Consider the following 24,708-nt stretch of genomic DNA (forward strand, 5'->3'; position numbering starts at 1 on the left):
CTGAGGTTAGTATTGGAGAAAATTCAAAATCAACTCAAAAAATGAGGAACGATTGATTTAGCTTAACTAAGCTTTCTATGCTGGTTTTCAGGACAACATACTTAAAACAATGTGAATACCCACACAACAAACACCCACAACAAATGTGTAATAGCATTAATTGGAATGCTCCACACAGTTTTCTGCATATAATTCACATTACATCTAAAACTCAGCATGCTGAGGGGTATAGCAGCGCTGAGAGTGGTTATGAATAGTAACCAGAGAGAGGTGGCAATGGGAAGAGCTGGGTCCTTCCTGTGGCAAATCTGAACAAATATTTAGCAAACCTGAACAAATATTCTGGAAATGGAATTGACTTGATTTTCCCGGGTGTGAAGCCAGAGGGTATATGGTCAAGGCTATTGCTGTGAATTTGACACTCTGGCTGCACTTTTAACAGCCACGAGGTCAAGGAAAAGTCAGAAGGTAAAGGTCACTTTTTTCGGACTATTAAGATTGCAGGATTGGCAAAGTGGTCAGGATGTGAACCAGCTACAAGAACTAAGCAGGTGACTACACTGTTAAGCTGTTGGGACTCATTTTCGTCAGTACATCAAAACACCAAGACTGTCTCTTCACTGCATAGCCTTACTGAGGTTCATCAAGTTTGAGTGATTAGATATGAATAGCCAAAATCTCTGGAATGCCAGAAACAGCTGTGTCTATGCCATTATTGTTACAGCCATCATAGTTAAGAGGTGCCATCAAATAAGAGGAATGGTATCGTCATTGCTGCCGATAACATATCTAAGGATTACAACTCAATATCAAAAAAAGAACGAAACAGCAGTAGTCATTAAGCTTACATAAGAACATGGTTTAAGGTGTTCCTTTTTTTACTTCTGCAAGAGTATCCATGAAGCAATGTGGTTTTTTTCTTATTCTAAATGGGTCTTGAGAAGTTGCAGTGCCCCTGCTGTTAATAGTCAAGGGTATATAGTAATACAGTCTCTGCCCAGCCAAAGACCCAGACAAGGTTACATTATAAACAATTAAATCCTTTTGCAGAAATACAAATTTACATGTTTACATGTGGAGTTAAAATCAACTACATTACAGTGTGATCAAATCCCAACATGCCCCTGCTTTGCCTGGTCATGTTTCAGTATGTTGCCAGCTGAGCCATACACTCTGTAGCCTGTAGGGAGTGGTCTAGTTGGTGGGTGTGGTGATGACAGCTCAGCAGGATGCTGTTCTTCATTACGGCCGTCCCACCCAGGCCACAAAAGTCTCTTTAGCTTCCTCCCCACCTCAGAGCTTCAAGCTTTAAAAGATAAGAGGTTTGTAAGCAAGCTAGCCTCAGAAGCATGTTATTCCAGAGGAGGGATCTTGGCATTATACAGATATTACATGAGCACGAATATTACAGAGGCCATCCACGGGGAGCGAGGCAGTGGTTCTTCCCACCACCAGCATTTAAATGTCCGTTCCAGCCACCACTGCGTCACAAGAGGGAATGTCACATGCCATTCTCAGTTCCAGTCTGTGGCCAGAGAGGCAGTGTCCGGCGACTGAGGCATCAGACTGCCGCTGCTGGAAGCTTAAGCCATGCCTCACCTTTGACCCAAGTCACAGGCAGTAACCTTGGCATGCTCAACGCCAAAAATCAAAGGGTGAGTTTGCACGATACTTAGTCCACTGCTTTCTTGGAGGAGTAAGGGATGATGTCGCAACGGAAAAATTAGATTGTATCAGACAACAGATGTGAAGAAAGATAAATATCTAGAGAGAGGATCCCCTACCGAGCAGCAGATGAGCTGTGTTGTGAGTGGCAGGTGTGTGTGTGTGTGTGTGTGTATGTGTGCGTGTGTGTGAGAACTAGTTTCTGGGGGGTTACAGAATGAGGGGAAATTTGGTTTGGGGTTCAAACTCTCATGAAAAGAACAAAATGGTTTGAACAATTAAAAAAAAAAAAAAGATTGGTCGCATAAAGAAAAAAAAATATCTAAGACATGTGGTCCCAGTGCAGAAATGGCAATAGTCTGTCCTAGCCGTCTTCCTTAGGGGGTGTGTACCAGCCTGGGGAAAAAGACAACAATACAGTATGACCATACGGTAAACACAGAGCACCAAACAATCCACAGTCACCTGTCAACAGGCCTCCAACACATGCCTATAACAGCCTTAAAGGTAATATGAATGATTACATTTACATGCACACCAATGCTCCCTACTGGCCTGCATGTAATGTACATTGTGTCCTTGATATTCTAACTGATGCCTGAAGGAGAAATATGTCTTCTTGCACCACAGGGAGGTCGGAGCGCAGGGTGGAGCTGGTGGGAATCCAGCGTCTTGCTCAAGGACACTTCAGCAGGACAGATGTTTGCTGTCAGGGGGTTTGAATTGAAGTTGAGGGACATTTCCCTACTCACTACGCCACCCTGTGCCAATCTTATCTAATGTATCATAGACTCAGAATCATTTCAGTCCATCCATAAAGCATGTACACCAGTGTTAGAGTTATCAGAAGTTGTTAGCTAAATTTAAAGACTTCTGTAATTAACCATTTTGTGAAATAAAAAGGAAACTGTTTAGGATGAAGTGCATGTGATTTTTTTTTGTGTGCAATGTCTTCAGCCCCACTGACGTCTGCTTCGAATAGGCTGAGAACCAAAACACTAGGTTAAGTGCTTTGTGGATAGATTGAAAGGACTTGTTGTTCATAATAAAAATCAGACAAGCTGTTTTTAGCTCTGGACTTTTATTTTGCTGAAATGAAATCCACCTCAGTGTAGCCTAGCGGGGTGGGTGCAATTTGCATATTTCCGCCTGCACTTTATTTTGTTTATCTGGTGGGGTGTGCACTCAGGGGTCAAGGACAACACACATGAGCATAGATGGTCATGTTCCAGGAGCACAGACACAACCTGGGCTGTGTTTCACCATTTTTTCATAGTCAAATCAATCATATATGAAGTTACAGACCACTGCATTAGATTAAGACATTTTAAGTTTTGTTTTTCTGCTGTGTTTGTGAAGAGCTTCATCTAATTCTTAATCATTTACATTAACTGGATGGTCATAATGCATTCACTACACATACATAAATGTGCTATGCCTGTGTAATAACACAGTCTTAAATCGGTGCACCTGAACATGACATTTTGATTTATATAGTCAGCATGACTCCACTATCCACTTATTTCTGGTCAAATCCTTTACTTTGGCCATATTCACTAATGTTTGTGCCTTTATTCCTTTTAAGTGTTCATCATGAAATGATATGCTTACACCAAATCATGGGCACCATGATAGGCTAATGCAATTCACTATAACAAAGTTAAATGACCAAATCATATTGTAAAGTTGTGTTTAGTAAACAATTAACAATGATTTAAACCAATGATATAAACTAATTTATTAGTCGTTTGTTCTTAATGGTATAATTAAGGACAGTCCCAATCCCACATGTATTGTTGGAATTTCCCCTTCCATTGAGGGAATTTGCCCTCCACAATCAACTGGTTGCAACCAGTATACCTTTAGACTACTTTGCTGACTTAGTTAATAGTTTTACACCTTGTTTAAGAGTCAATTTTTGATGACCATCCAGTTACTGTAGAGCAATCTGTAATAATGCATTTATGGCACTATAATTTTGCTTCTGGCTCATTTCCCACACTGGCTCACACTAGCAGAAATGAACTGTTCACTTTAAAATACAGCCATACAGTCTTCAATGCTCATCTGCATTGCTTCCAGACACCTCGCTCTATTCCTAATGGCATTAAAAAAAACACTTGAAAAGACCCAGTGCCTTCGTTAGAGGCATAAGGTGTAAATGTAGCAGAACACTTAAATTTCTGGAGGCTTTTGCATCCATCTGCTGTAAGGAAAACTTTCAACCAGCTGGTGTCCTTTCCTTTTTAGGTTCCCTTTGGTTTCTCTAAGCCACCAAGAATAAACAACAGTGTGCTGCTGTTGGGTAAAGTCAGTTGTGCAGATCTTAAGTGTAAACAATGGTGAATGTGAGATATGAAAGTGTTTGGCAGTGACAGGCTGTAACAGAGTCATGGTGACAACAGCCAAAATGGCACGCTCATTGTGTATTTATGAATGTAGAACTAATGTGCAGCAAGCATGAGGCCCTTATAGTGTGTATGTGTAATGACGGTGTTATCTATGTCCAGCCAGTGAAAATCATTTCCATTACCATACCAATTATTCTAAGAGCAAGGGCAATAAGACGGCATGCATGTAAATGCTGTCCATGTTTAGTACAGTAACAATAGTGCTAGCACTCATTTTCCAAAGCTTTGATGCATGGGAGGGATTTGGTTTCAGTAAACAAGGTCAGCGATGCTCCCTGTATGAAATTTGAGACAATAACACTCACCGTTCTTTTCATGGATCTGAACCAGGGATTTGTAGGACTGCTGTGCTCTGGCGAGATTGTACTGGTTCTGGATGAAAGAGAAAAGACAGTCAACCTTAGAAGGTGTGCTAGGTTAACAATGACAGTGCAAAACAGGAAACAGCAGTGACAGCAGTGTTCCTGGAGGAAGAAAAAAGTATATTTCACGGTGGGATAATGGTCATCCTCTAGTTCCCATGAACGTTGTGTTCCAATGGTGATAGAGCTAATACAGTTATCTTCCATGCAATGACAATCTGAGAGTGGATGCAACTCGTCACTCAACATTTACATAATGTCCTTCAAAAACATGCATTTTCAAAACAAGTGTTTTCACCTCTGTTGCCATTGTGAGTAAAAACTTCTAGTGGTCCAATTTTCAGACACAGGGAGGCCAACTGACTAAAATCATACAGCTAGCAGCTTTCTGATATAAATAACTTCACAGTCATTGTTATGTTAACATTATGCAATAAGAGCCTAAAAAGCAGTGTTCATTTCGGCCTTGGTTCCCTAAGCGAACAACAATGTCAGGGGCTTTTGAGAGAGGCACTCGGTAGTCAGTTGGAATAAAATAGCTCTCATAGTGAGGTCAAGGAGGTACTGAAATTTAGAGAGAAAAAAATGATATTTTCCAAATAAATCTTATCCCAGTCGACTTGACAGTTAACATTAGATGGAGAAAGGAAAAAATAAACACAGACAAACAGGACAACACGACAAATATTTACAACCAACTAACATAGATGTAAGTCAAAACATATGGGACCCCAAGACCGACCTGGGAGAACAAGCTCTTTTAAGTAGCTTATAAATGTCCTCAATTGCTTGGTACATTTTAAAATCTGAGGGGAGCCTGTAGCCTGATTAGCTGCCACTAAGAGAACATAAACTTTGCAAAGTGACAGCATGAAGTGAACTGAAACTGCAGCACGAAGAGATAAGCATCTCCCGGGCCTTCCCAGGGGTGGCACACTGCACCCCAACTCGCCCCAGCTGGATTCAAAAACTAGATATCCAGTATTTACTCCACGACCAGCTGGTGGTCACACAGCACAACAGGCCAGCTTTGACAGCCTGGCACCCAGGCCTCTCTGTCAAAGCACCATCATCATGGTCCACATCATTCATTGTGTGAGGTCCACATTATCACAGGACACTGCTTAACATGGAATGAACCCCCAATGATCGCCCGCTTACCTTATTGGCTCCAAACTGCACTCTGGCTTTTCCTTTGACTAAAGTGGCATTGATCTGCATGATAACAGACTCTATGGAATAGGCACTGCTCCAACCCTGCAATGACGAAGCCCAATGCAAATAAGAGTTATAGTTAATAAGAGAGAAAATGTAAAAGATGCAAATACAGTACAAAGTATTACAATTAGCAATATTGGTATTATGTACAGCAGACTTACATTTAAGTTCAAGAATAAAAGTACATATGACATACCTGTTTTGTGAGAAGTTCCATGCACAGGGCACCTCCTCCAAGAACATAACTAGAACAAGGGCAAACAAAAAATGAACTTGACATAGATCAGACAAAAAGGGTTTGATGTCCTCTTCCAAAGATCAGATGGTTGTTTTTTTTAATCTCACTATTTCTTACTTTATGGTAACTACTGTTTGTTCACAAACTCGGCCTAGACGAGAAAATGGTGAATGGAAGTGGAAGATACTGTGAAATTTAAGCATATAAGCTAATGAACTCACCCTCCAGAAAGCACAGGCGAAACTACCCGCACAAATGGTGGATCAAAGGGGAAATTATCCTGTGGAGAGGACCAGCAAAAATGGTAAATTTACTGGCTTCAAAGACTCATAATGGTCTTCCTTACCCATTAATGTGCAATGTAGGTTTTGCTCACTTTATATGAGAAGTTTAGCAGAATGTAATCCATTCCTTCCTTTTCCTTTAGGACCTGTAAATCACTGTGCAGCGGGCTGTCTGGGTCCACCCTGTTGGTCGTAAAATTGTGTAATCAGTCTATTCTTATGGACTGCATACAGAAAAAGGGAAACATACTCATTTACAACAAAACAATGGTCATGTATCACAGATGCCAAAGTTACTTACGTCCTTAGCTTGACGTGCCATTCATATAGGCTGTCATTGACAAGCTCCACTGAATAGATGCCTATAAAAGAAACAGACAAAATAAAGGTAAGTCAAGGTAGGGTTCAGGAACAATGAAACTGAAAGAACAATTTCCCCTATTATTCCATACACTAATGCATGACTAGTGCATGACATGTATTAGCCATATGTACAAAGTATCTTATCAAGGCAGCACAGAAGCGCCTTTGCTAAATTCAGATGTGGAGTTGCACCTTATAGAAACTGGTAGGTACACAAACACTCCAGCCGATAGACGGTTCTGTGCCCTATGTAATAATGCTTCTATTGAATCAGAAGCCCATGTACTCTTACACTGTGAACTCTATACAGACATTTGTTCTGAATTATTTTTTTCAACTTTCTAACCATGTTGCAAATTTTAATGAGTACAATGATTTAAATAAATTGTGTGTAGTTTTAGCTGGTAAATATTGTATCAACGAATGTGCCAAAGCTTGCCACCTCATCCTTAACAGAAGACGTTCATTCATGAGTGTCTAAATTTTATAATGCAATACTAAGATTGTTTTATATTCTTTGTGTTTGTGTGTGTGTAATATGACCTCTATTTTTCGTGTGTGTGAGTGTGTATGTATGTATATGTGTATCAATGTATCTGTACGAATGTATGTACTTATGTGTGTGTATATTTGTGTGTATGTATATACATATGTATATACATATACACACACATTATATGTATATATATATATTCTAGTATTTTTTTTATGTGTATTATTTTTAGCCTGTCTCATAACCTGTGGTCCTCAACCTCCTTTTTTATTGGGGTACTGTGTTTGTTGCTCTGTTTGACCTGTATGTTGAGGAGTGACACATAAATAAAATTATATCTATCTATCTATCTATCTATGTATTTTGACTGCTAACTCCCCACTCATAGTATTTTCAGCCAATTCTGCACAGATTATTTAAAAAAAAAAATGTCTGTGATTTCTGTGAAGTAAAATGGGGTCCCAGGCCTAATGCACAACCATTTGGTGTTCATTTGTGTGATAGGAATGCTCATGAAATCTAACACACAATATTTTTTTTCTTCTTGTCAAACATTTACCAATATGCCTATAGCATTACGAAAGCATACATGGATCATTAGCAAATAATTCTGAAGGGTGTGATTGGAGTACTGCCTGGTGCACCATATGGGTCAGGTTTACCACATCAGGACAAGTCAGTAAGAGTCGGATAAGCTGTCGATACCAGAAAAGTAACTAAATTCACTTTCAAGTACTTTCACTCATGGTGTGCCCACATTGCCTATCTGATACACCAAGGAGATTATAACAAAAAATATTAAAGTTATTTGCAAATGAGCAAAAGAGTGCATACCTGTCTTGTAACTCTGGGACCTGTAGATCTCTCTAAGCTCCTTCATCAGGCGGTCAGAGGCTTGCACTGAGCCAGACACTGCTCCCTGCAAAATAAAAACAACAACAATTGCAACAATAAAGACATAGAACACAGCGCTGCGCAATTCACTGTGAGGGTAAACCTGTCACCTGTACTTTGCATAGGCCAACATCAAAGAGAATGCTTTATCCCACTAGACGTCAATATTTATATCTCTACACTGCTTGAGAGAATGCTTCACTGATTCTCAAAACACCCTTTTAAAAAAGTGCATGAGAAGCGTGCATCATTGGTTTCATAGTTAGGATATAATTGAATTTTTGACGCATTTCAGATACCAAGACAGCCCCACAGCTGAGCCACTGAACAGGATGATGAGCAGGCTGGGAACCGTCCCCGGAACAAACAAATCTTTTCATAAGTCTACACTGCCTTGAAGGGCAGACGCTCAGAGAAACCTGAAGGGGAAGTGCTGTATATAGGAGCACATTAAGAAGCAGGACACATTCCCTACTGTCAGACAAATTTATCTGAGAAGTCTCTTATCACTGCTTTGTTTTCAGCTATCTTTTCCCAAAACCTGTCCCAACCTGTCATTCACAAAAGACACCACTACCTTAAGCAGACACCCTATGAAAGTAAAAATGGGAAAGTGGTTAACTGAGCATGCACATTACCTACATAATTGTTTCAAGTAAGCATGCAAGATTTTAACCAAGACATTAAGTATCAAGTGCATGCCCCCCCCCAACACCCCAAAATGTATGAAAGGTCACCTTACCGAATGAGCACTTACGTTCAAGTGGTCCTGCCTCTGGTTCTTACGGATCTTCTCGAGGATGGCCAGATTCTCTTTCTCAATGCCATCATCCTCAGACTTCTTCCCATCCACAGGCTCCTCTTCTTTCATTTCATAGTGGTCCAGGTCCTCTATGTCCTGTTGGTTCACATTTTACATTTTAGGCTATTGTCCAACTGTACAATAAGCTTTAATTCCTAGTTCACCAACAATATATGCCAGCAATAGTAAACAACAGAAGGGTCAAAGCCACAGTGCCCAGACAATAGATACCACAAATGTTCCTGGTTCACTAGAATGGTTATGTATGATAGAGAAGTGCTAAGATAAAATTACTAATGTATGATAGAGAAGTGCTAAGATAAAATGACTAACGCCCAGGGAGAAAAGATAGAAAAGTTAAGAGCATAATCAGGTGCAAGTATAGGAGGAAGATAAGGGAGTGACTGTTTGATTTAGAGGGAAGAGGAAGGAAGGGGCTGTCATCATCACACACTAATGAATCAAGCGATCGTTGGAAGAATGTCACCTTTATCAAACCCGATACGCTCCCAAACCACATACCACAACAGCATGCAATTCCAACAGTATAAACACTCCTCTTTTAAAAGATGTGCGACTAAGATAGGAGGGAAATACGCAAGTGTGTGTCATCACTAAGCACCTAGCGCAATACACTGAAAACGACAGATCAAAAGTATTAGAACAGAGAATACATACCTCTCCCATCTCCTCCTCCTCTTCCTCCTCAGATGTGACCTCGTCTGTGCCATGCTACAAACACAACAGGCAAGAAATTGAGTCAAGCTGAATAAAGTAGCTTACAAGAGACACACTGAGCTGACTGGTCATTTTGTCAGAGAGAAGACCACCTTTTACTGACCCTGACCATAGTAAAAGCCTATTGATCTGCTTGGAGAACAGCTTGGTGTAAATCATTAAGGTCCTGTGTGATGTAGGCTGCCATCTCAGAACTGAGCATTAGCGGTCTGCAAGTGTACAAATACTATTTCAAATATTCTTCCCATATCACTAAAAAGTATGTCGCCCAAAATCAAATACTGGCCAGCGTCATGGCTGTGCCACGCCACAGGCAAGTACTTGACGAGAGTGAATTAGGCAGCCTTGCCTTTCGGTCTTGTCCTACAGGGCCTGCAGGCAGCGGCTGGTCCAGCATCTCCACATCGGGGTGTTGGGGAAGGTTGTACAGCCGGCAAAGGTCACAAATGAGCTTCTTCAGCTGCTGCAAAAGCTAGGAGAGACAAAACACCAACAGAACGGGTTACAGAGTTAGATAGATCGTTTAAGATGACAAGAGCAGCTGCACAATAAGGACATGTGATAGACATGTGACAGATAGACTGTCGCAGGCAAACAATGAAAGATTAGCTTTTGTTGAGTGTAGTCTGGGTGTCGTTTTCTGTTGCACGAGTAACACACGTTACAATCGATCTGCACTCTGAATATGAAACCGGTGATCTACCTACTGGTGACAAACCCACTGTGACATTCATGATTTGGTGAAGCAAAAGACAAGAACTGTTTGCATCAGTCACCAAGCAGTGTGTTGCCGTGCATTCCATCTGCTAGTGTTGAATAAATGTCACATCCACCATCTTTCAGTGCAGCATCATATTTAGGCTAATTACTCACATATGACTTCAAAGTGAGCAATTTAGCATAAAACAGAAAGATAATATAAATCAGTACAAAAAAGTAACTATCTGCATTGTTTGCACTCAAATGAAAACAATTGTATAGCCATTAGGTTGCCATCAGCTAGCAGTGCGATAGTAACCTCAAATATAGGCTTTTCCTGAAACATCTGCGAAACAGTAAGAAGCCTTGACAAAAAGAGAGATTGATCTTATCTACTCAGAGGAATGCAAAGTTTGCCTCTCTTCTAGCAAACATCAACTTTTTCAACTTCTTTATCACAGCCATGATCTACTGAAAGTAGACCATGGTGCAAAAGTGCAGAAAAGATTCCTCCCACACAAAAAAAAAAACTGACAACACTTCTATAAAAAGCATATCTTGTGGCCTACAAACAGAGCATGCAGCATGAATAAGTAGGCTAACTAAGCTCAGGACGTCGCCACATAGGTTTACACAAGGAGCTGCTTGTCACAGACATTCTGACCTCAAAAGTTGTCTCAATGTTCAAATGACATGGCCATTTGGTCTGCTGAAAACCCACCCTCGGAGTGTAGTGCCTGCCAATTGGACACGTCCCTCTGGTTCCCTGACAGCAAGTACAGTTGAGTCACAGACACTCAACATTGATGCCAAACATGCAAGCTGTCTGCTGATGTTTGAATGACTGTAGGGAAACTGAAACAAACCCCTAGCTGTGTAAACACAGGGAATATGACACCAAAATGGCAAAAGGCCTATCCTGCATCAGTGAGCAGTCTCTTGAACTGGTCCAACATTGCCAAAACCTTGATAGGATGATGGGGGAAAAAATTAATAAATAATGACTGCAGCTTTGTGGAATTGTGGGAAATAGTCAGCAATACTGAAAATCCCCAATATACTTATTTCATTTTTTTTTTTTTTTAAATCGAGTTCTTTCTGCCAGCATATTACATCAAAGTCTGGTACGGAAAAGGACAGCCAAAAGATGATTTACCACCACAATTAGCTGCCTCCTTTTGATGAAGCCCAGCACAGCAGGTGGGCGTTATGTCACCATAATGCACAGAAAATGTTCCTGCTGAGAAGCAGCCTGGTCAATAATTCTTTAACCCGGCAACTCAAATAAGTCAGATAAACCCTGCTCTTAACATTTAACTATAATACCTCAAAGATGCAGTGAAGGCAATTTGACTGAGACTGAATCAAATTTGTTTTAACGTGTTGGGACAAAAAAAATTGAGGCAAAGAAAACAGCTAGTCATAAAACAGGCCTGCTCAATAAACCTTTGTGTTATCGTGTAGCTAACCGCTGCGTCACAAGATAATCCCTATCTTGTAGTAAACACATTCACACTGTGGGTTCTGATGACATGGCACATGTCTTCGGACAATATTTTGGACCCTTGACGGGGTCATTCTTCACATTCAAATATAACATTATCAGCGGGCCTCCAAAATGTGTAACCCCTACCATTTTAAGTTTTCTTCAGTGACTAATACTGAAACATGTGGGCCTGGATACCTACCAGGGTACTGCCTTTTCTCACATCTTCCAAACGCTCCAAAACTTGTGTCAAGCTTGGGTCGTCAGAGTCCACAAACCATATTGGCGGCGTAGAAGGATACGATTCCTAAAGAAAATGGATTATATCACATCAAAACATGTTACGCTCACAAAAACAAATTCCGCCTTTGTGCTTGTGCATCGCAGGGTTCAACATGGTGATAGTAAATAACGTCAGTCAGTTTTAGGCTTGCGACATTAGAGCTTCAGGGTACAATGTTGGCTACCAGCTAGTATTGCTTGTCAACAGTTTATAATGTCGGATTGTCAGATTAACCAACCCGCCACTAAAACTGCGTAGCTTCCAATGAAACTGACTAATGCAACTACGCAAAACCTGTCCCGCATCGCATCAGATTGTACAGTTGTGCTGCTAGCTTGTTGCACAGCTAGCAAGTTAGCCAGCTAACTTTAGCTAACGTTAAACAAGGGAGTGTATAAACCCCCGCAGTTAGATTCCTGTCCCCTTACCGTTATATTACAGTGGATAATCAACAGCTTTTCCCCAGTTACGTTGAACTGGCAGCTTAGCTCGTCAGGCTTCCAGTCAATGATTCTGAAGCGTTCGTGGTTTGGATCAAAAATGGACTCCAAAAACTTCAGTTCGGCCTTCAGCCCCGACACCGACATCTTCCACGCATCTCCGGCCGGGCCGCTGGGGAGGGGGAGAAGTCGGGACTTAGCTTTTAGCTAGCTAATGCCACAACGCAATTTCAGTCCAAAATAGATGAAAAAAGTGGCAAAGACAGGAAGGATGGCCTTGTCTGATGTAGCTGGATACCTAGTTGGTGCTAACAACAACGTCCAGTCAATTTTCAGCGCAACCGGACAGATTTGCTGGCGAAGTAGCTAGCTAACGTAGCTAGCTTGTAATTAGCATTTGAAATAGCGCAGCGCTTGGCTAGATGCTAGCGCGCTAGCGAGCTAGTCCGTTGTTGTTGTCTTTCCGTCTATTGTTGTTGTCTGCCTATGATACCAACAACATTTTACGGATCTTACGAAGTCCCCTAACCGTATCCTTACATTTCCATCGGACAATTCCTTATTATTTACTTCGCCGGGAAACAAACATACAATTCCCACGATCAGAACTTATATCCCGATGTAAGGCCAGTATCTTTCATCCCGGTGTTAGACTGTAGCTGGCTTCTTGTGGGGTTTAAAGATGGCGTCCTGCAATCTCCCCGTTCCCGCAGAATCCCAGCATTCAGCGCGCCCTCAATTTATTTAGGGGAAAGAAAAGAGAGAAGTTTATGGCACTGGATCATTTCGTCAAACATTAAATCTCTGAAAGGTACAATGGCCTCGACTTGATTCTAAGTTGTCTGCAGGAGAAAAACAACTGGTTTCCTGTTCCAAACAACACAGAAGACTGTTTACAGAACTTCAGCATAGAACTTGAATGGATAGAAGGGGCCCTGTCTGGTGTATCATTGTAATCTCCTTTGGTACCACCAAGATGGCTGCCAGAATTTAAATGACGTTGCCATGGAAATTATGTTTGATGTGGGGATAGTCATAAAGTTAGAACATTTATCATTGACCCATTTGATAACTATAATGGTAATGAATCCGCTTCTAAAAGCTAATTTCAACAACAACATTATCAAACGTCATAAGGTTGCCATCTTTTTAAATTATTTCTGTAAATAGGTTACCCCCATCAGTAGTTTTTGATAATGTGAACGGATTACGATGCCCATCTGTACATCTCCACACATATTATTCTCAATATGTTCAATATGTTGGAATTACTGCAAATTATTGCTGCATTGTTTTCAATACAGCGTATTAGTCCTGTTCTTATCTGTATCCTTCTCTCTGCTGCTCCATCTTCCAAGTTTTCCCACAGGATCATTAAATTCCTTCTAATCTTAAATAAGCCTACCATTTGGTTGCTTTTAATTGGAAGGCCCAATCTATTCATTCCAGTTCTTTGAGTACCTGAACAGTCTGCTGGTAAAAAGCGGATCTCCATCTCTCATTGTATTCAATTATAATCCTAACACTTTCACAGGTACTTAGAGAGAGGAAGAGGAGGAACGTCATTCCACTGTGGAATATTTGGTACTTGGTGCACACTGATTAAAGCTCACTGATCAAAGTTGGAATATTTAACATAACTGCCACTGGGGTGTTGTGCCATGTGAGATTTTCGTCATGGTAATGAATCAGCTTTCTGAGTCTTAAAGCTCATTTCAACAACAACAACAATAGCATTATAAAATATTATGAGGTAGCCATCTTAAAGTAGGCCTATCATTTAGTTGATTTTAATTGAAATGCCCTATTAGTTTAAGTTTTTTGTTTGATATCTGTCTAGAGATAAAAGTCCAGTCTTCACATTAAGTTGTATTGTATTCCTAGACCCTTGCTCCTGCAGAGGCAGGAGAGTGGGGAAGAGGTGGAAAATCAATCCACTGTAAAAATCAATCCACTATAAAATTCCCTCTCTCTCTCTCCCATTTTCAAATTTACACTAGCTGGGATAGCTGGCTTTGGTGTGGAAAATGTGCAAACTAGCTTTACTGTAGCAACTAACCCAACCTAATGTAGCCTACTATCTGGCCAAAGCAAGAGAGAATCCCACCTTGCTATCAAAAACACGTAACCTTACGTCGGCTGAATTCATGTTATCTGGGCAAATTTGTTTTATTGTCTTTACAGTCTCAGCCTCAAACATTTGGGAGAGAATAGGCAACTCATATGTAGGCTTGTCTACAGCTTGGATGTTTTAATAAGCAGGCGAAAGGAGAAAGCCATTCATGTTGTTAATGCTTACAGAAAGGATTGTGAACAAAACAGGAACCTGAGATGGGAGTTGGGCACAGGTTCAAAAGGAAAATTTATCCTAAGAGAATTTGGAAAATGGTAATTCCCATGTTCTGCCACAATAGTCTTCACCAAAGATGTCATCAATAGACAAATTCTGGAACTGCCCCATTGACAACAAATCGATCGACATTCTTTGCATAGTGACAGTATCCAGGAAGATTTTATAAGGATATTAGCATATCTTCTGCTTCATAACAGTGATGACAACAGTGACACAAAGATAACTATGTAAAAGCTCAAACAAATATTCTGTGACTTCACAATGGAAGAGACCAATTTATTTACAATGGAGCAGCTCCAGGTTTTGTCTCTCGATGACATCACAGATTAGTCAGGGTTCTCTGGTTCCCTGCTTTGTGAAAGAGAGGATTATGTTCACAAATATTTATTGAACTGTCTAAGGTCACTACGTTGGAAATCATGTTTTAGAGAAGATCTTTGTCCCATGCATTAAATAACTTCATGAGAATAAATGTAATAATACAACAGAAACTTATTTTAGTGGCTGCTCAGGCCAACTGCACTTGCCCACCGCCATATACATATTGGGCTGTGAAAATATGCTGTGCTCATAAGTAGCCAGTAAAATAACATCAAAGGAAAAAAAAAAGGTCCCACTTTCCCCAACAGGAACCTTAGATGTGGTGTACATCTGTAGCAAAGCATCTCTGTAGTAGTGCCTGGTGCCCACCAGGGGGTAGTGTTGCCTTAATATTAGAGCAATAGACAAAGGACCATTGGACATGTGAATGTATCATATCTGCTGTTAATCATACTACATGGTACTGGTTTCTGGTCATCCAGATTTGTAACTCTAAATGTGGTTACTGTGCTACAGTGCATTGAACATCTATTATGTTTATATTCCAAAATATTGGCATATGATTTTGTTGAATACAACAAATGGCACTATTTTAGCTAGACAAGATACCTACTCTGCATAAATCTAAAAATTCGATAGTGATTTGACCTCAAGGTTGAGAGCCAGACGGGTTCAACACCAGGAAGAGGGCAGAAAGCACCTCAGGACACAAGAAGATGAGAAAGTCCTTAAATTCAACTAGACAGATGGGGTGGGATTCATGCAGCATACCGAACTTTAAAAGTAAACTTTAAAAGCCAATCCAGTTGAGTAAGCCTGTTATCAGGACAGAATCGGGTGCAGCTGACCATCATGAGGCCTGCTCCTCAACAGGGATAAGCTGTCCTTTGACTGCTCCTCTCCAAATCATTATTCCTCAACAGAGCGCGGAGGATAGAGGCTACTCACTGCAACACTATCGGTCCTGGTTCAGTGCTCAGTGCCTAATTTACTAATACACCTCAGTGACATCCAATCCACTTCTTTTTCAAATTCTGTCACCGGACTGAGGAGAGGATTGCAAATACGCATAGTGACCCTGAAAGCTAGTTCGTCTTTGTGCTGAAATGTAGGGAGATTGCATTTTTGGAAAATTGCTACAATATTGTGTTTGCCTCTGAGAGATGAATATGTAGAAATGGTTATGGCATCTATGCAAACAGACCAGCCTTATTGAAAGAACTGTCACTGTTACACCCCTAATGTTTTCTCATGCCTAGCAGTGCAGTCACTTCCCAACACTGACAGAGTTGGAGTTGCTGTTTTTCAGTGGGATTCAGCAAATTTTACATTTTACTTACTTACAATTTCACTTGTACATATGGTTTCGTAATACAAAAGGTTTCGTTTCACATTTGATGTTTTAGAATATAAAAAATGGGGCTCAGTTTGTTTAGACTCACTCAGCCATTGTTCATAACCAGCGCTGTCCTCTTTCCTATGAATATTTTACGATCAGTTGTTTCCAATATCAGTCAGTAAATCACAGGGCAGAGTAGATTAGACTTAACTATATCGACAGGGGGCCAAGGGAAATGGTACTGCATTGGACACTGGTTGTAGAACATGAATTATTCACGTACCAGCAGGCAAACTTTGACCCATTCTGACATGTCATTACCCACTGGTCCCCTTGCTGCTGAAGCATTAATTGGAATAGCAATTTCTAAAATGATGATTGGACCTTTGCGATTAACAGAGCACCTGGTGTGCATTTACCTAACATGCCTGGTAGATTCCCAGAAGAGTGATATATAGTAGGTGGTGCATTACAGTGACTAGGGAAGGTATTCACAAAGTATCTTGGCTCTGATAAAGGGAAGACTGTCCTACTGGCTCCATAAGGCCCGTAACAGAAGCAAAACAGTAGTACTAAACCATGTTATAATCACATTTAGACAAATCCAGCAACCCCGAAAACGATTAAGTAGGTAGAAAAAATGAATAAATTAAATAAACGATTGAACTAATAAGGCAAAGAATTTGCTATTTCCTGGTTTGGCTGTTAAAGAGACCAGTTTAAAGTCTACTACAGCCAACAGTATGTATCCACACAGTGTAGTCCAGTTAAAGACTGAATTCTTACATGTTCAAGCAGCACAACAAACTGGATAACTGACCCTTCTGGTGAAAGGGCAGCCTGTATGTCTCAAAGCATACATAAGTTAACAAATTCTTAGATTCACTGTGTCTAATATGGAAATTGGGTGCAATAAATTCTCTAACAATCTGCCTGAACCTGCAGTCAGGTCACAGACTTTGTTAATGTATTGGTTGCTCTGGAAAGGCCAAGGTTCCAGTCCAATACACACTGTAATTCATTTTTTGTGGCTTTGGGCAGCAAGACTGGAGGCGGTGGTCTTTCTTGATCATATTGCCTCAGTCGGGTGAAAACCTCGTAACTCCAATTTTGGAGATTTTCATGTTTCAGCTTAAATTGAAGGATTACATGCTCCTCTCAGGGTTGAGTTCTACGACCCTTGGTCTTATGAAACTCCTTTAAACCCTATTGGATAAACTGAAAACCGCATGGTGGTCAAGCTAAAAACAAGGTTGCTTTTCTTAGTTCCTGAAAAGTTCACATTTTGGAGATGTAAGGTTTTCACCACACAACAGCAATATGTAAAATCAACAAGGAGAACAGTGGAGAATGTAAGGTGTGGCTAATATATAATATAGATATATAAACTGTACTTTGTCTGAGAGTCTGTACTGTTTGTGTGTGTGTGTGTGTATGTGTGTGTGTGTGCATTTGTAGCTATATATATATGTCTGTATTTATGAGTGGGTGAATGGGTGGGAGAGGCTTCCTGTGTTTATGTATTTCTATGTGTGTGTGTGTGTGTATGTTGGTGTAATGTCATGAGCAATGATATTCAGAGGTCAGGGTATTGGCCAGACTGTGACCACAGTAATTCATTCTGAGTAGGCCACAGAGGGAGACATGGGTTTGAGTAATCACTGGAGGAAAAGCATTTATTTTACCCCATTCAAATAATAAATAAATATATAAATAATATCACAGCACACCTCCATATTTTAGAATGGGCGGGTTGAATGGCAGGAACCACAATCAGTGTATTATTCATTTGTATTATTTTACATGGGCGACAACAGACATTAAAAGTATCTATTGTTGGCCCAAATACAGTTGAAAGTAATAATAAGCGTAGTAATTTCACAGTACCTGACTCACGTTATAGAGTATAATTCTGTAATTGATAGGCCTAATAGACCCGAGTACCTAATAGACATCGAGTATGCAGGGAAATGTCCCGTTAAGCCATTGTGTCTTACACAGCCTAATTAACCAAAGGGGTGTTCAATCACTCACTCACACACTCATTCATTCAGTCAATCCCTCACTTACTTTCATTGTCAACAATTTTACCTGGTCCCCTCACTTCGTGTCTCCGCCAAGTTAAATTTGAAGCTGTTTATCCTGGCCTGTGGTGCCCAGAATGACTTTTCACTAACAGGTTACATCAATAATATCCACTCCTTGTTGGCATGTAATTACTCTCCATTGATTGCAGATTGATGGGACAATGTTCAGGGACTGTCTTCTGCATGTGTCTACTGTTAAGGTGTCGCATTATAGAAGAGAGCAGTTGTGTAACATCCTGCCAAAAGCAATTAACCCCTCATGTTAATCGTGTTGCGTCTTCCCTCAATTGACATTCAAGCCACTGAGAGACACACTCAGTATTCTTAAAGACGGATTAATTATAGCAACATTTTTCCTTCTCTTACATATTGACTAGTAATCTGTGACATCCTTGTGTACAAAACACTATGCATAGATATGTGATATGTTGTGTCATATAGTGAGTGTATGGAAAAACCCAATGAGATAGTCTTACCAGGAAAAGCTATGATCCCTTATTGATCTTACCTATTATATCCATTTCACTAATGAAGATGAGCTGTAAATGGAGGGGAGGAGATAGGTGAGAGATGGATTTTTAAGCCTTGAGACAACTGAGACATGGATTGTGTACCTCAGTATTAGAAATGTGTTCCTTATACTTTGTCCATACAACATGTATATAAAACATTCTCGCCACAACATATCTTCAGGAATGTCAGAAAGGCATTTGTTAAGAATGTCAAGGGTTGGGGGGAAAAGTAAAACAAATGTCTTTGCTTAAATTGTGATTGTCTTTTCAGCCTTGTTTTATGATTGAGCGGCTGACGTGCAGTTTGTCACAGCGTGCATGTGTTCGCACTAATAAAGAGGCAGATTGCTGTTGTCCTCAGTGATTTATCCTGCTCTTCTGTCCTCCATCTGCAGCAGAGGAGAAGAAGTTAATTAAAACCCTGTCTTGTCTCCTCATTCCATCCCGGACAGGGCGAGCAAATCATCTCACACCATTTACAACCTTTATTATTTCTTTATGACAAAGACCCGAGCTGCTCAAAATGGGCCAAGTGAAAGGCCCTTCATGCCTTCTGTTTCAGCTTGACCTTAATCCTCCACCTAAAATGTAAACACACAACCGCTAGCACGTCTTTTTTCAAACTATTTTGTGTGAATAGGAGCCAGGACTTCCCTGTGTTGTGCGGCCAAGCTTTGTTCAAACCCACAGAACTCCATTTAAAATTTTAGTCAAGATCCCAAGGTTTCCAAAGATACCAAATATGTCATGTTGAATTACAGGGAAAAGACATCTACATTTTATCCATTTGATGTAATGGTGCAGCCATAAAAATGGCGTCTTGGGTTTGAATATTTCACTCCACATAAGCATGATATACGTAGCTTCAATGAAGCGCTGAATGAGCACATGCAGAATATGTACGTGACACTGTCCATTGGCTAGTCCCAATATGTCAAGTTAATAGTAGGGCAGTGGTGAAGTTGGACAAACTGACCTCTTCACCCTCTCTGTCCAATAGCTGTGTAATCCACTGAAGAGTGTATTGATGGCCAATTCAGCTCATTAGTCCACTAAATCTTTATCAACAGCATTAGCCAGGATGAGTGTTCAAAGTTCATCATTGTTCAGAATGAAAAGTGCTTGATAGCAATGTTAAACCATTGTTTAACATTGGAGGTGTTTAGATGTTTGGCCTTGGATAGCGAAATCCATTCCTCAGCCCTCTGTCTTAATTTCACCGGCCCTGCTGCTGACTCACCACATACAGCCGGGCAGTTTGTCAGAGGAGACAGCACCATTCCCAACAAGGAGGAGCAATATCCAATTTTCTGTTGGGGAACGGGTGAGCATACAGGCGGAGATGGAGAGGAGTGTTTACATGTAGGACACAGGAGCCCACATGGCAGCCTTGATCTCGTACTGAGTGTCATCCCTGCATCACCCACACAATTGACAGGTGTGACAGTTCATTTACAGAGAATCTTTATCTCTTGCACTCTGCCGGACAGCAGCCGTCACAGGCTTCATTCAGACTGCACATCAGTGGAAGCCTTTATGAAAATGAACCATTGATTCAGACGAGCCGGACTCTCATGTCCTGCGAGGAGCGATGGCATTTAGGCCCTGCCTTCATTAATGAGAAAACTGTCCTTGAAAACAAGATATTAATGGAAGCACATCGGCTCCAATATGCAGTTGCCCCTTAAAAGTCTGCGCAAGGTCCAATAAATGTTGGATGGTTTAAATTGCGGCGAGGCTTCAGTCAGACATAACCCAGAACTGTCAGGGTAGCAGACATCTTTTCACCTTGGGAATAACTTTTGCTTTTCTGTGTGATGGAGAGGTGACATCACGCCATGCTCACTATCTCTAAACAGTCCAACAGCTGCAATCACTGCAATATTCTTAACACTTGGCCCCATTAAAGCACACAAATATTATTGGGATGAAAACTCCATATCATAGTGTAACAGCCCATAGACGCTACCAATTTCTCTCTTAATGCCTGTTAGCCTTAGCCCTACAACATTATTAATGGTTACCATTTTAAAGTCTGCTGAAAGTGGAGACAGCCATATGTGAAAGTCAAGATGGATTAAATCACAACAGACTACCAAAACAGAAGTTTAGATTTGGTTCACTGATGAATTTAAAGTATAATGTTTGGATGGGAATCTACAGGCAAGTGTGTTTTTCCTCCCCTTTTTTTCTGCTTAGCCTTGCCTTTCCGTGTGTATTTGCTGGGTGGCAGGCTGTAAGTGGGATACTTTAAGAACCGAAACCTCAGGCTAGTACAGAAGAAAGGCACACATAATATCCACAGCTTCATCAAAATATAAAACAAAATGTTGACATAGACCCAACACATAACTCAAAGTAATGCAGGGTATGGAGCAGAGCCCAAGAGCGTCAGCTGGATTTTCTGCAGTCTTCTCAGTCCACCGTCTTTATGGCAGGAGTGATTAGGCCAAAGACGGGCACCTGTAAACAGCCTCCCAGGCTAGTTTGCAGTATCTAATGGGAGCTGTCATCCTAATCTTCAGGAATTGCCCCCCAAAGGACCACAATAGTTTTTTATTGAGGCTTTCTCAAGACACCTAGCACTGCATCCAGAAAAAATAGCAAGGAAATGAACTGAAATGCTGATTTATAAATGGTCTGAGACAGCAAACAATATGTAATAATGTACAGAGCTGAACACTGGAAATGTTTCGAGGCAAAAAAGTTAGAGAAATGGGCTTGTAACCAGAAACTTATCAGTTCAAATCCTCGGACTGGCTGGGAAAATCTGCTCAGGGAAAGTGAATGAGTAATGCTGTTCCTTCCTTTTACAACTACCATCGATATACTCTTCTGTAAGCCTGCGGTGGAGCTGCTCAGTAACAAACTGTAGAACACTGTGGTTGCATGTATGCTTAGTAACCCTTACCTGAATAAATAAGGGTTAAAGGAAACAAAAAAAGAGATGAGGAAGAAACTCACACATGGCTGTATGATCCACCACTTGTCTTTTGCCACTAGGATTAAAGGAGAGAGCTTGTGGAATGTTAAATCTTTGGGGGCAAAACACCTTTCAGATATCATCAGGCTCTTAGCAGGCCTTGAGAAGGCACCCGGAGAGGAAAATGACAGTGGGCTGAAAACAAACAAACACACACACACACACACACACACACACACCTACACACACACACACACACACACACACACACACACACACACACACACACACACGCCACAACCCTCTCTGACTTCTGATCACTTGAGAGAAAATGACATGGACCAGACAGCAAGGAGAATATGCAAGAAACCTGGTTCAGTCACAGAGGCAGGAGCATCATATGTCATTGTTAACAGAGTTATTTTTTCTCCTTCCACTTTTGTGATACCTTGCAGGGCCACAGGATATGTCTCCACTCTGCCATTATTTTAAATCAGCCTGGCTACACAGGCTGAGTTTCAGTGTAATGGCTGGTTTATGATGCAATAACATTTTGATAAGCTGACTATATCATTAGTGTGCTTGCTGCAAGCGAAGCACACTATTATTATCTTGCATACTACTTCTTCTTCTTCTTCTTCTTCTTCTTCGTCTTCTTCTCCTTCTTCTTCTTCCGGAGATTTTTTAGTCTACAGTTTTTACGTTATCATACATCAAAATGCTAATTTAAGATATCTTTTATTACATTATGACTAGTCAAAATGCTAATTTAAGATATCTTTTTGTACATTATGACTAGTCAAAATGCTAATTTAAGATATCTCTCATTACATTATGACTAGTCAAAATGCTAATCTAAGATATCTTTTATTACATTATGACTAGTCAAAATGCTAATTTAAGATATCTCTCATTACATTATGACTAGTCAAAATGCTAATTTTCAGTCCAGTTTGGGATGAGGTTGGGATATGATTGGCATGCTTGGTGATTGATGACATATATGGTTTCGATGGTTTTGAATGTCCCGTATCACAAACAAACTGAATGATTGATGAAAAATACAAGAATAAGGAGAATATCACTGGTAGATCCTGGACCTTCGTTTGGATGGTGAGCGATTCAAGGCTTATTTCAGGCTATGTGACATGCAGTGCGCTTGTGGTGTTCCAAAAACTTGAGATATTTTTATCTCAGGACGCCATGGTCGCGCCTGAAAAAAAGACGCGTGCGCGGTTCTAGTTTCCATTGTCGCTGTATGTATTACAAGATATCCAAATGATAGCTTTTCCTGCCGAACTCAGTTCTGTCCAGCTAAACCTAAAGGAAAGATGGAAAGAAAGAGAGAAAGAAGAAAGACAGAATGATAGAGACTAAGAAAGAAAGAAAGATAGAAAGACAGAAAGACAGAAAGAAAGAAAGAAAGAAAGAAAGAAAGAAAGAAAGAAAGAGAAAGAAAGAAAGAAAGAAAGGGCATCATTACGGCAAATGATTTAACTAAAACTACAACAAATCTATGTGTTTACTATAAACTGATATAAACTTTGGTTAGAAGTTCACAATGTATATTGAATGGCAGCAGGTTTAATACAAATTTTACACTAGTGTCTTCCAAGACATGATTACATTAAAAAGGCACTTGTCAATTCCAAGAGTCTTAGTCCGCTTAAGTGCTTCTTCAATGGCCCCACAGAGAGCCATTACTCTCAAATAGTACTGAACAAAGAGCAAATGTCACCTTGAACTGCAGTGGTTTGTATCATCAAGTGTCTCTGCAGTCCCTTCACAGCATCAGCTACAAAGTTAAAGTCGAGTCGGGTATGAGGGAAATGTGTTCATAGTTTGTATAGCATATCATATGAAAATGTGATTACAGTTGGATGGTGAACGTATACCATCATGCTGATACGCCGATGATGATTCATTGACCATTATATGCCTGGTACAATTATCAAGCTGGCAAAATAACTGGGGTGGATAAAAAGATGGCAGACAAAATTGCATTGGTGGATCTTCATCATCAGGAAAAAAACAACAACAGCAACAGCATCAACAACAGCACCATTATCAACATCAATAACAACAGCATAGCGGAGGGTGGGTGGGGGGTCAGGAGTTGTTTTACTGGTTCTGTCTTTTCTGCACAGAGGGGCTCTGAATCTGTGGCCGAGTTTGTGCTGTTTATAGTCGATTGCATATCTCATCTACGATACTCTGTGCTTGTTTTATAGGTTGAGATGCAAACAACAAAGGGATGCTCTGACACTTGGTCCCACAGATTTTACAAGCTGTATTGACTATATTGTCCATTGTTTACAACTGTAAATGAATTGGACCAAGAGAGAAAGGTAAAGGCGAGTACGTTTTCAATCAACGTCTGTTAAAACGGATCATATATGGAGCTGTTGGCAATACATTTCCATAGCACATTTTCTTGCACATGAAGTCTCTGTTATATACAGTATGTCTTGTTCCAAGTGAACTGCGAGTTTATGTGGGTTAACAATAACACATTATCACTTCACATTTTTACTTTCAAATATATCCACATTGATATAACATACTTCTATGTTGGTGCATGTGGGCAAGAACTCTTTTTCCCATGTTTAATGCACATTGTTCTTTCCATAAAAAACACCGACCATGTGAACCCAGGCAAAAGCTATAATACCATACTAATTTCATCTAGTAAATTAACTTAATTCATGCAGGGGGCATCTGGATGAAGGGGAGACAGGTTAAAGAAGATTTTTTAAGCTTAGAAACAACTACGACATGGATTGTGCAGCAAGAGGTG

General features: G+C 40.4%; 1 protein-coding gene across 3 annotated transcripts; it reads right to left on the minus strand.

The window, feature by feature from the left end:
• Positions 1 to 838: 838 nt before the first annotated feature.
• On the minus strand, positions 839 to 13,242 carry ube2q1 (ubiquitin-conjugating enzyme E2Q family member 1). 3 transcript variants are annotated; one of them, XM_071894305.2, is made up of 14 exons: positions 12,917 to 13,242; positions 12,365 to 12,548; positions 11,856 to 11,960; positions 9,818 to 9,940; positions 9,409 to 9,462; positions 8,686 to 8,826; positions 7,869 to 7,953; positions 6,480 to 6,540; positions 6,271 to 6,361; positions 6,116 to 6,174; positions 5,853 to 5,901; positions 5,600 to 5,695; positions 4,382 to 4,448; positions 839 to 2,061 (listed from the first exon to the last, which is right to left on the minus strand). In XM_071894305.2, the coding sequence occupies exons 1-14, from the start codon at positions 12,922 to 12,924 to the stop codon at positions 2,030 to 2,032; spliced, it is 1,155 nt and encodes a 384-aa protein (XP_071750406.1). In that variant the 5' UTR covers positions 12,925 to 13,242; the 3' UTR covers positions 839 to 2,029. The 3 variants fall into 3 exon arrangements, with proteins under 3 accessions (XP_071750406.1, XP_071750405.1, XP_078138954.1); XM_071894304.2 differs by having other exon boundaries at positions 8,671 to 8,826; XM_078282828.1 differs by having other exon boundaries at positions 8,671 to 8,826; positions 12,365 to 13,242.
• Positions 13,243 to 24,708: the final 11,466 nt, after the last annotated feature.

The sequence above is a fragment of the Centroberyx gerrardi genome, chromosome 1, assembly GCF_048128805.1.
Source record: "Centroberyx gerrardi isolate f3 chromosome 1, fCenGer3.hap1.cur.20231027, whole genome shotgun sequence".
Classification (NCBI taxonomy): Eukaryota; Metazoa; Chordata; class Actinopteri; order Beryciformes; family Berycidae; genus Centroberyx; species Centroberyx gerrardi.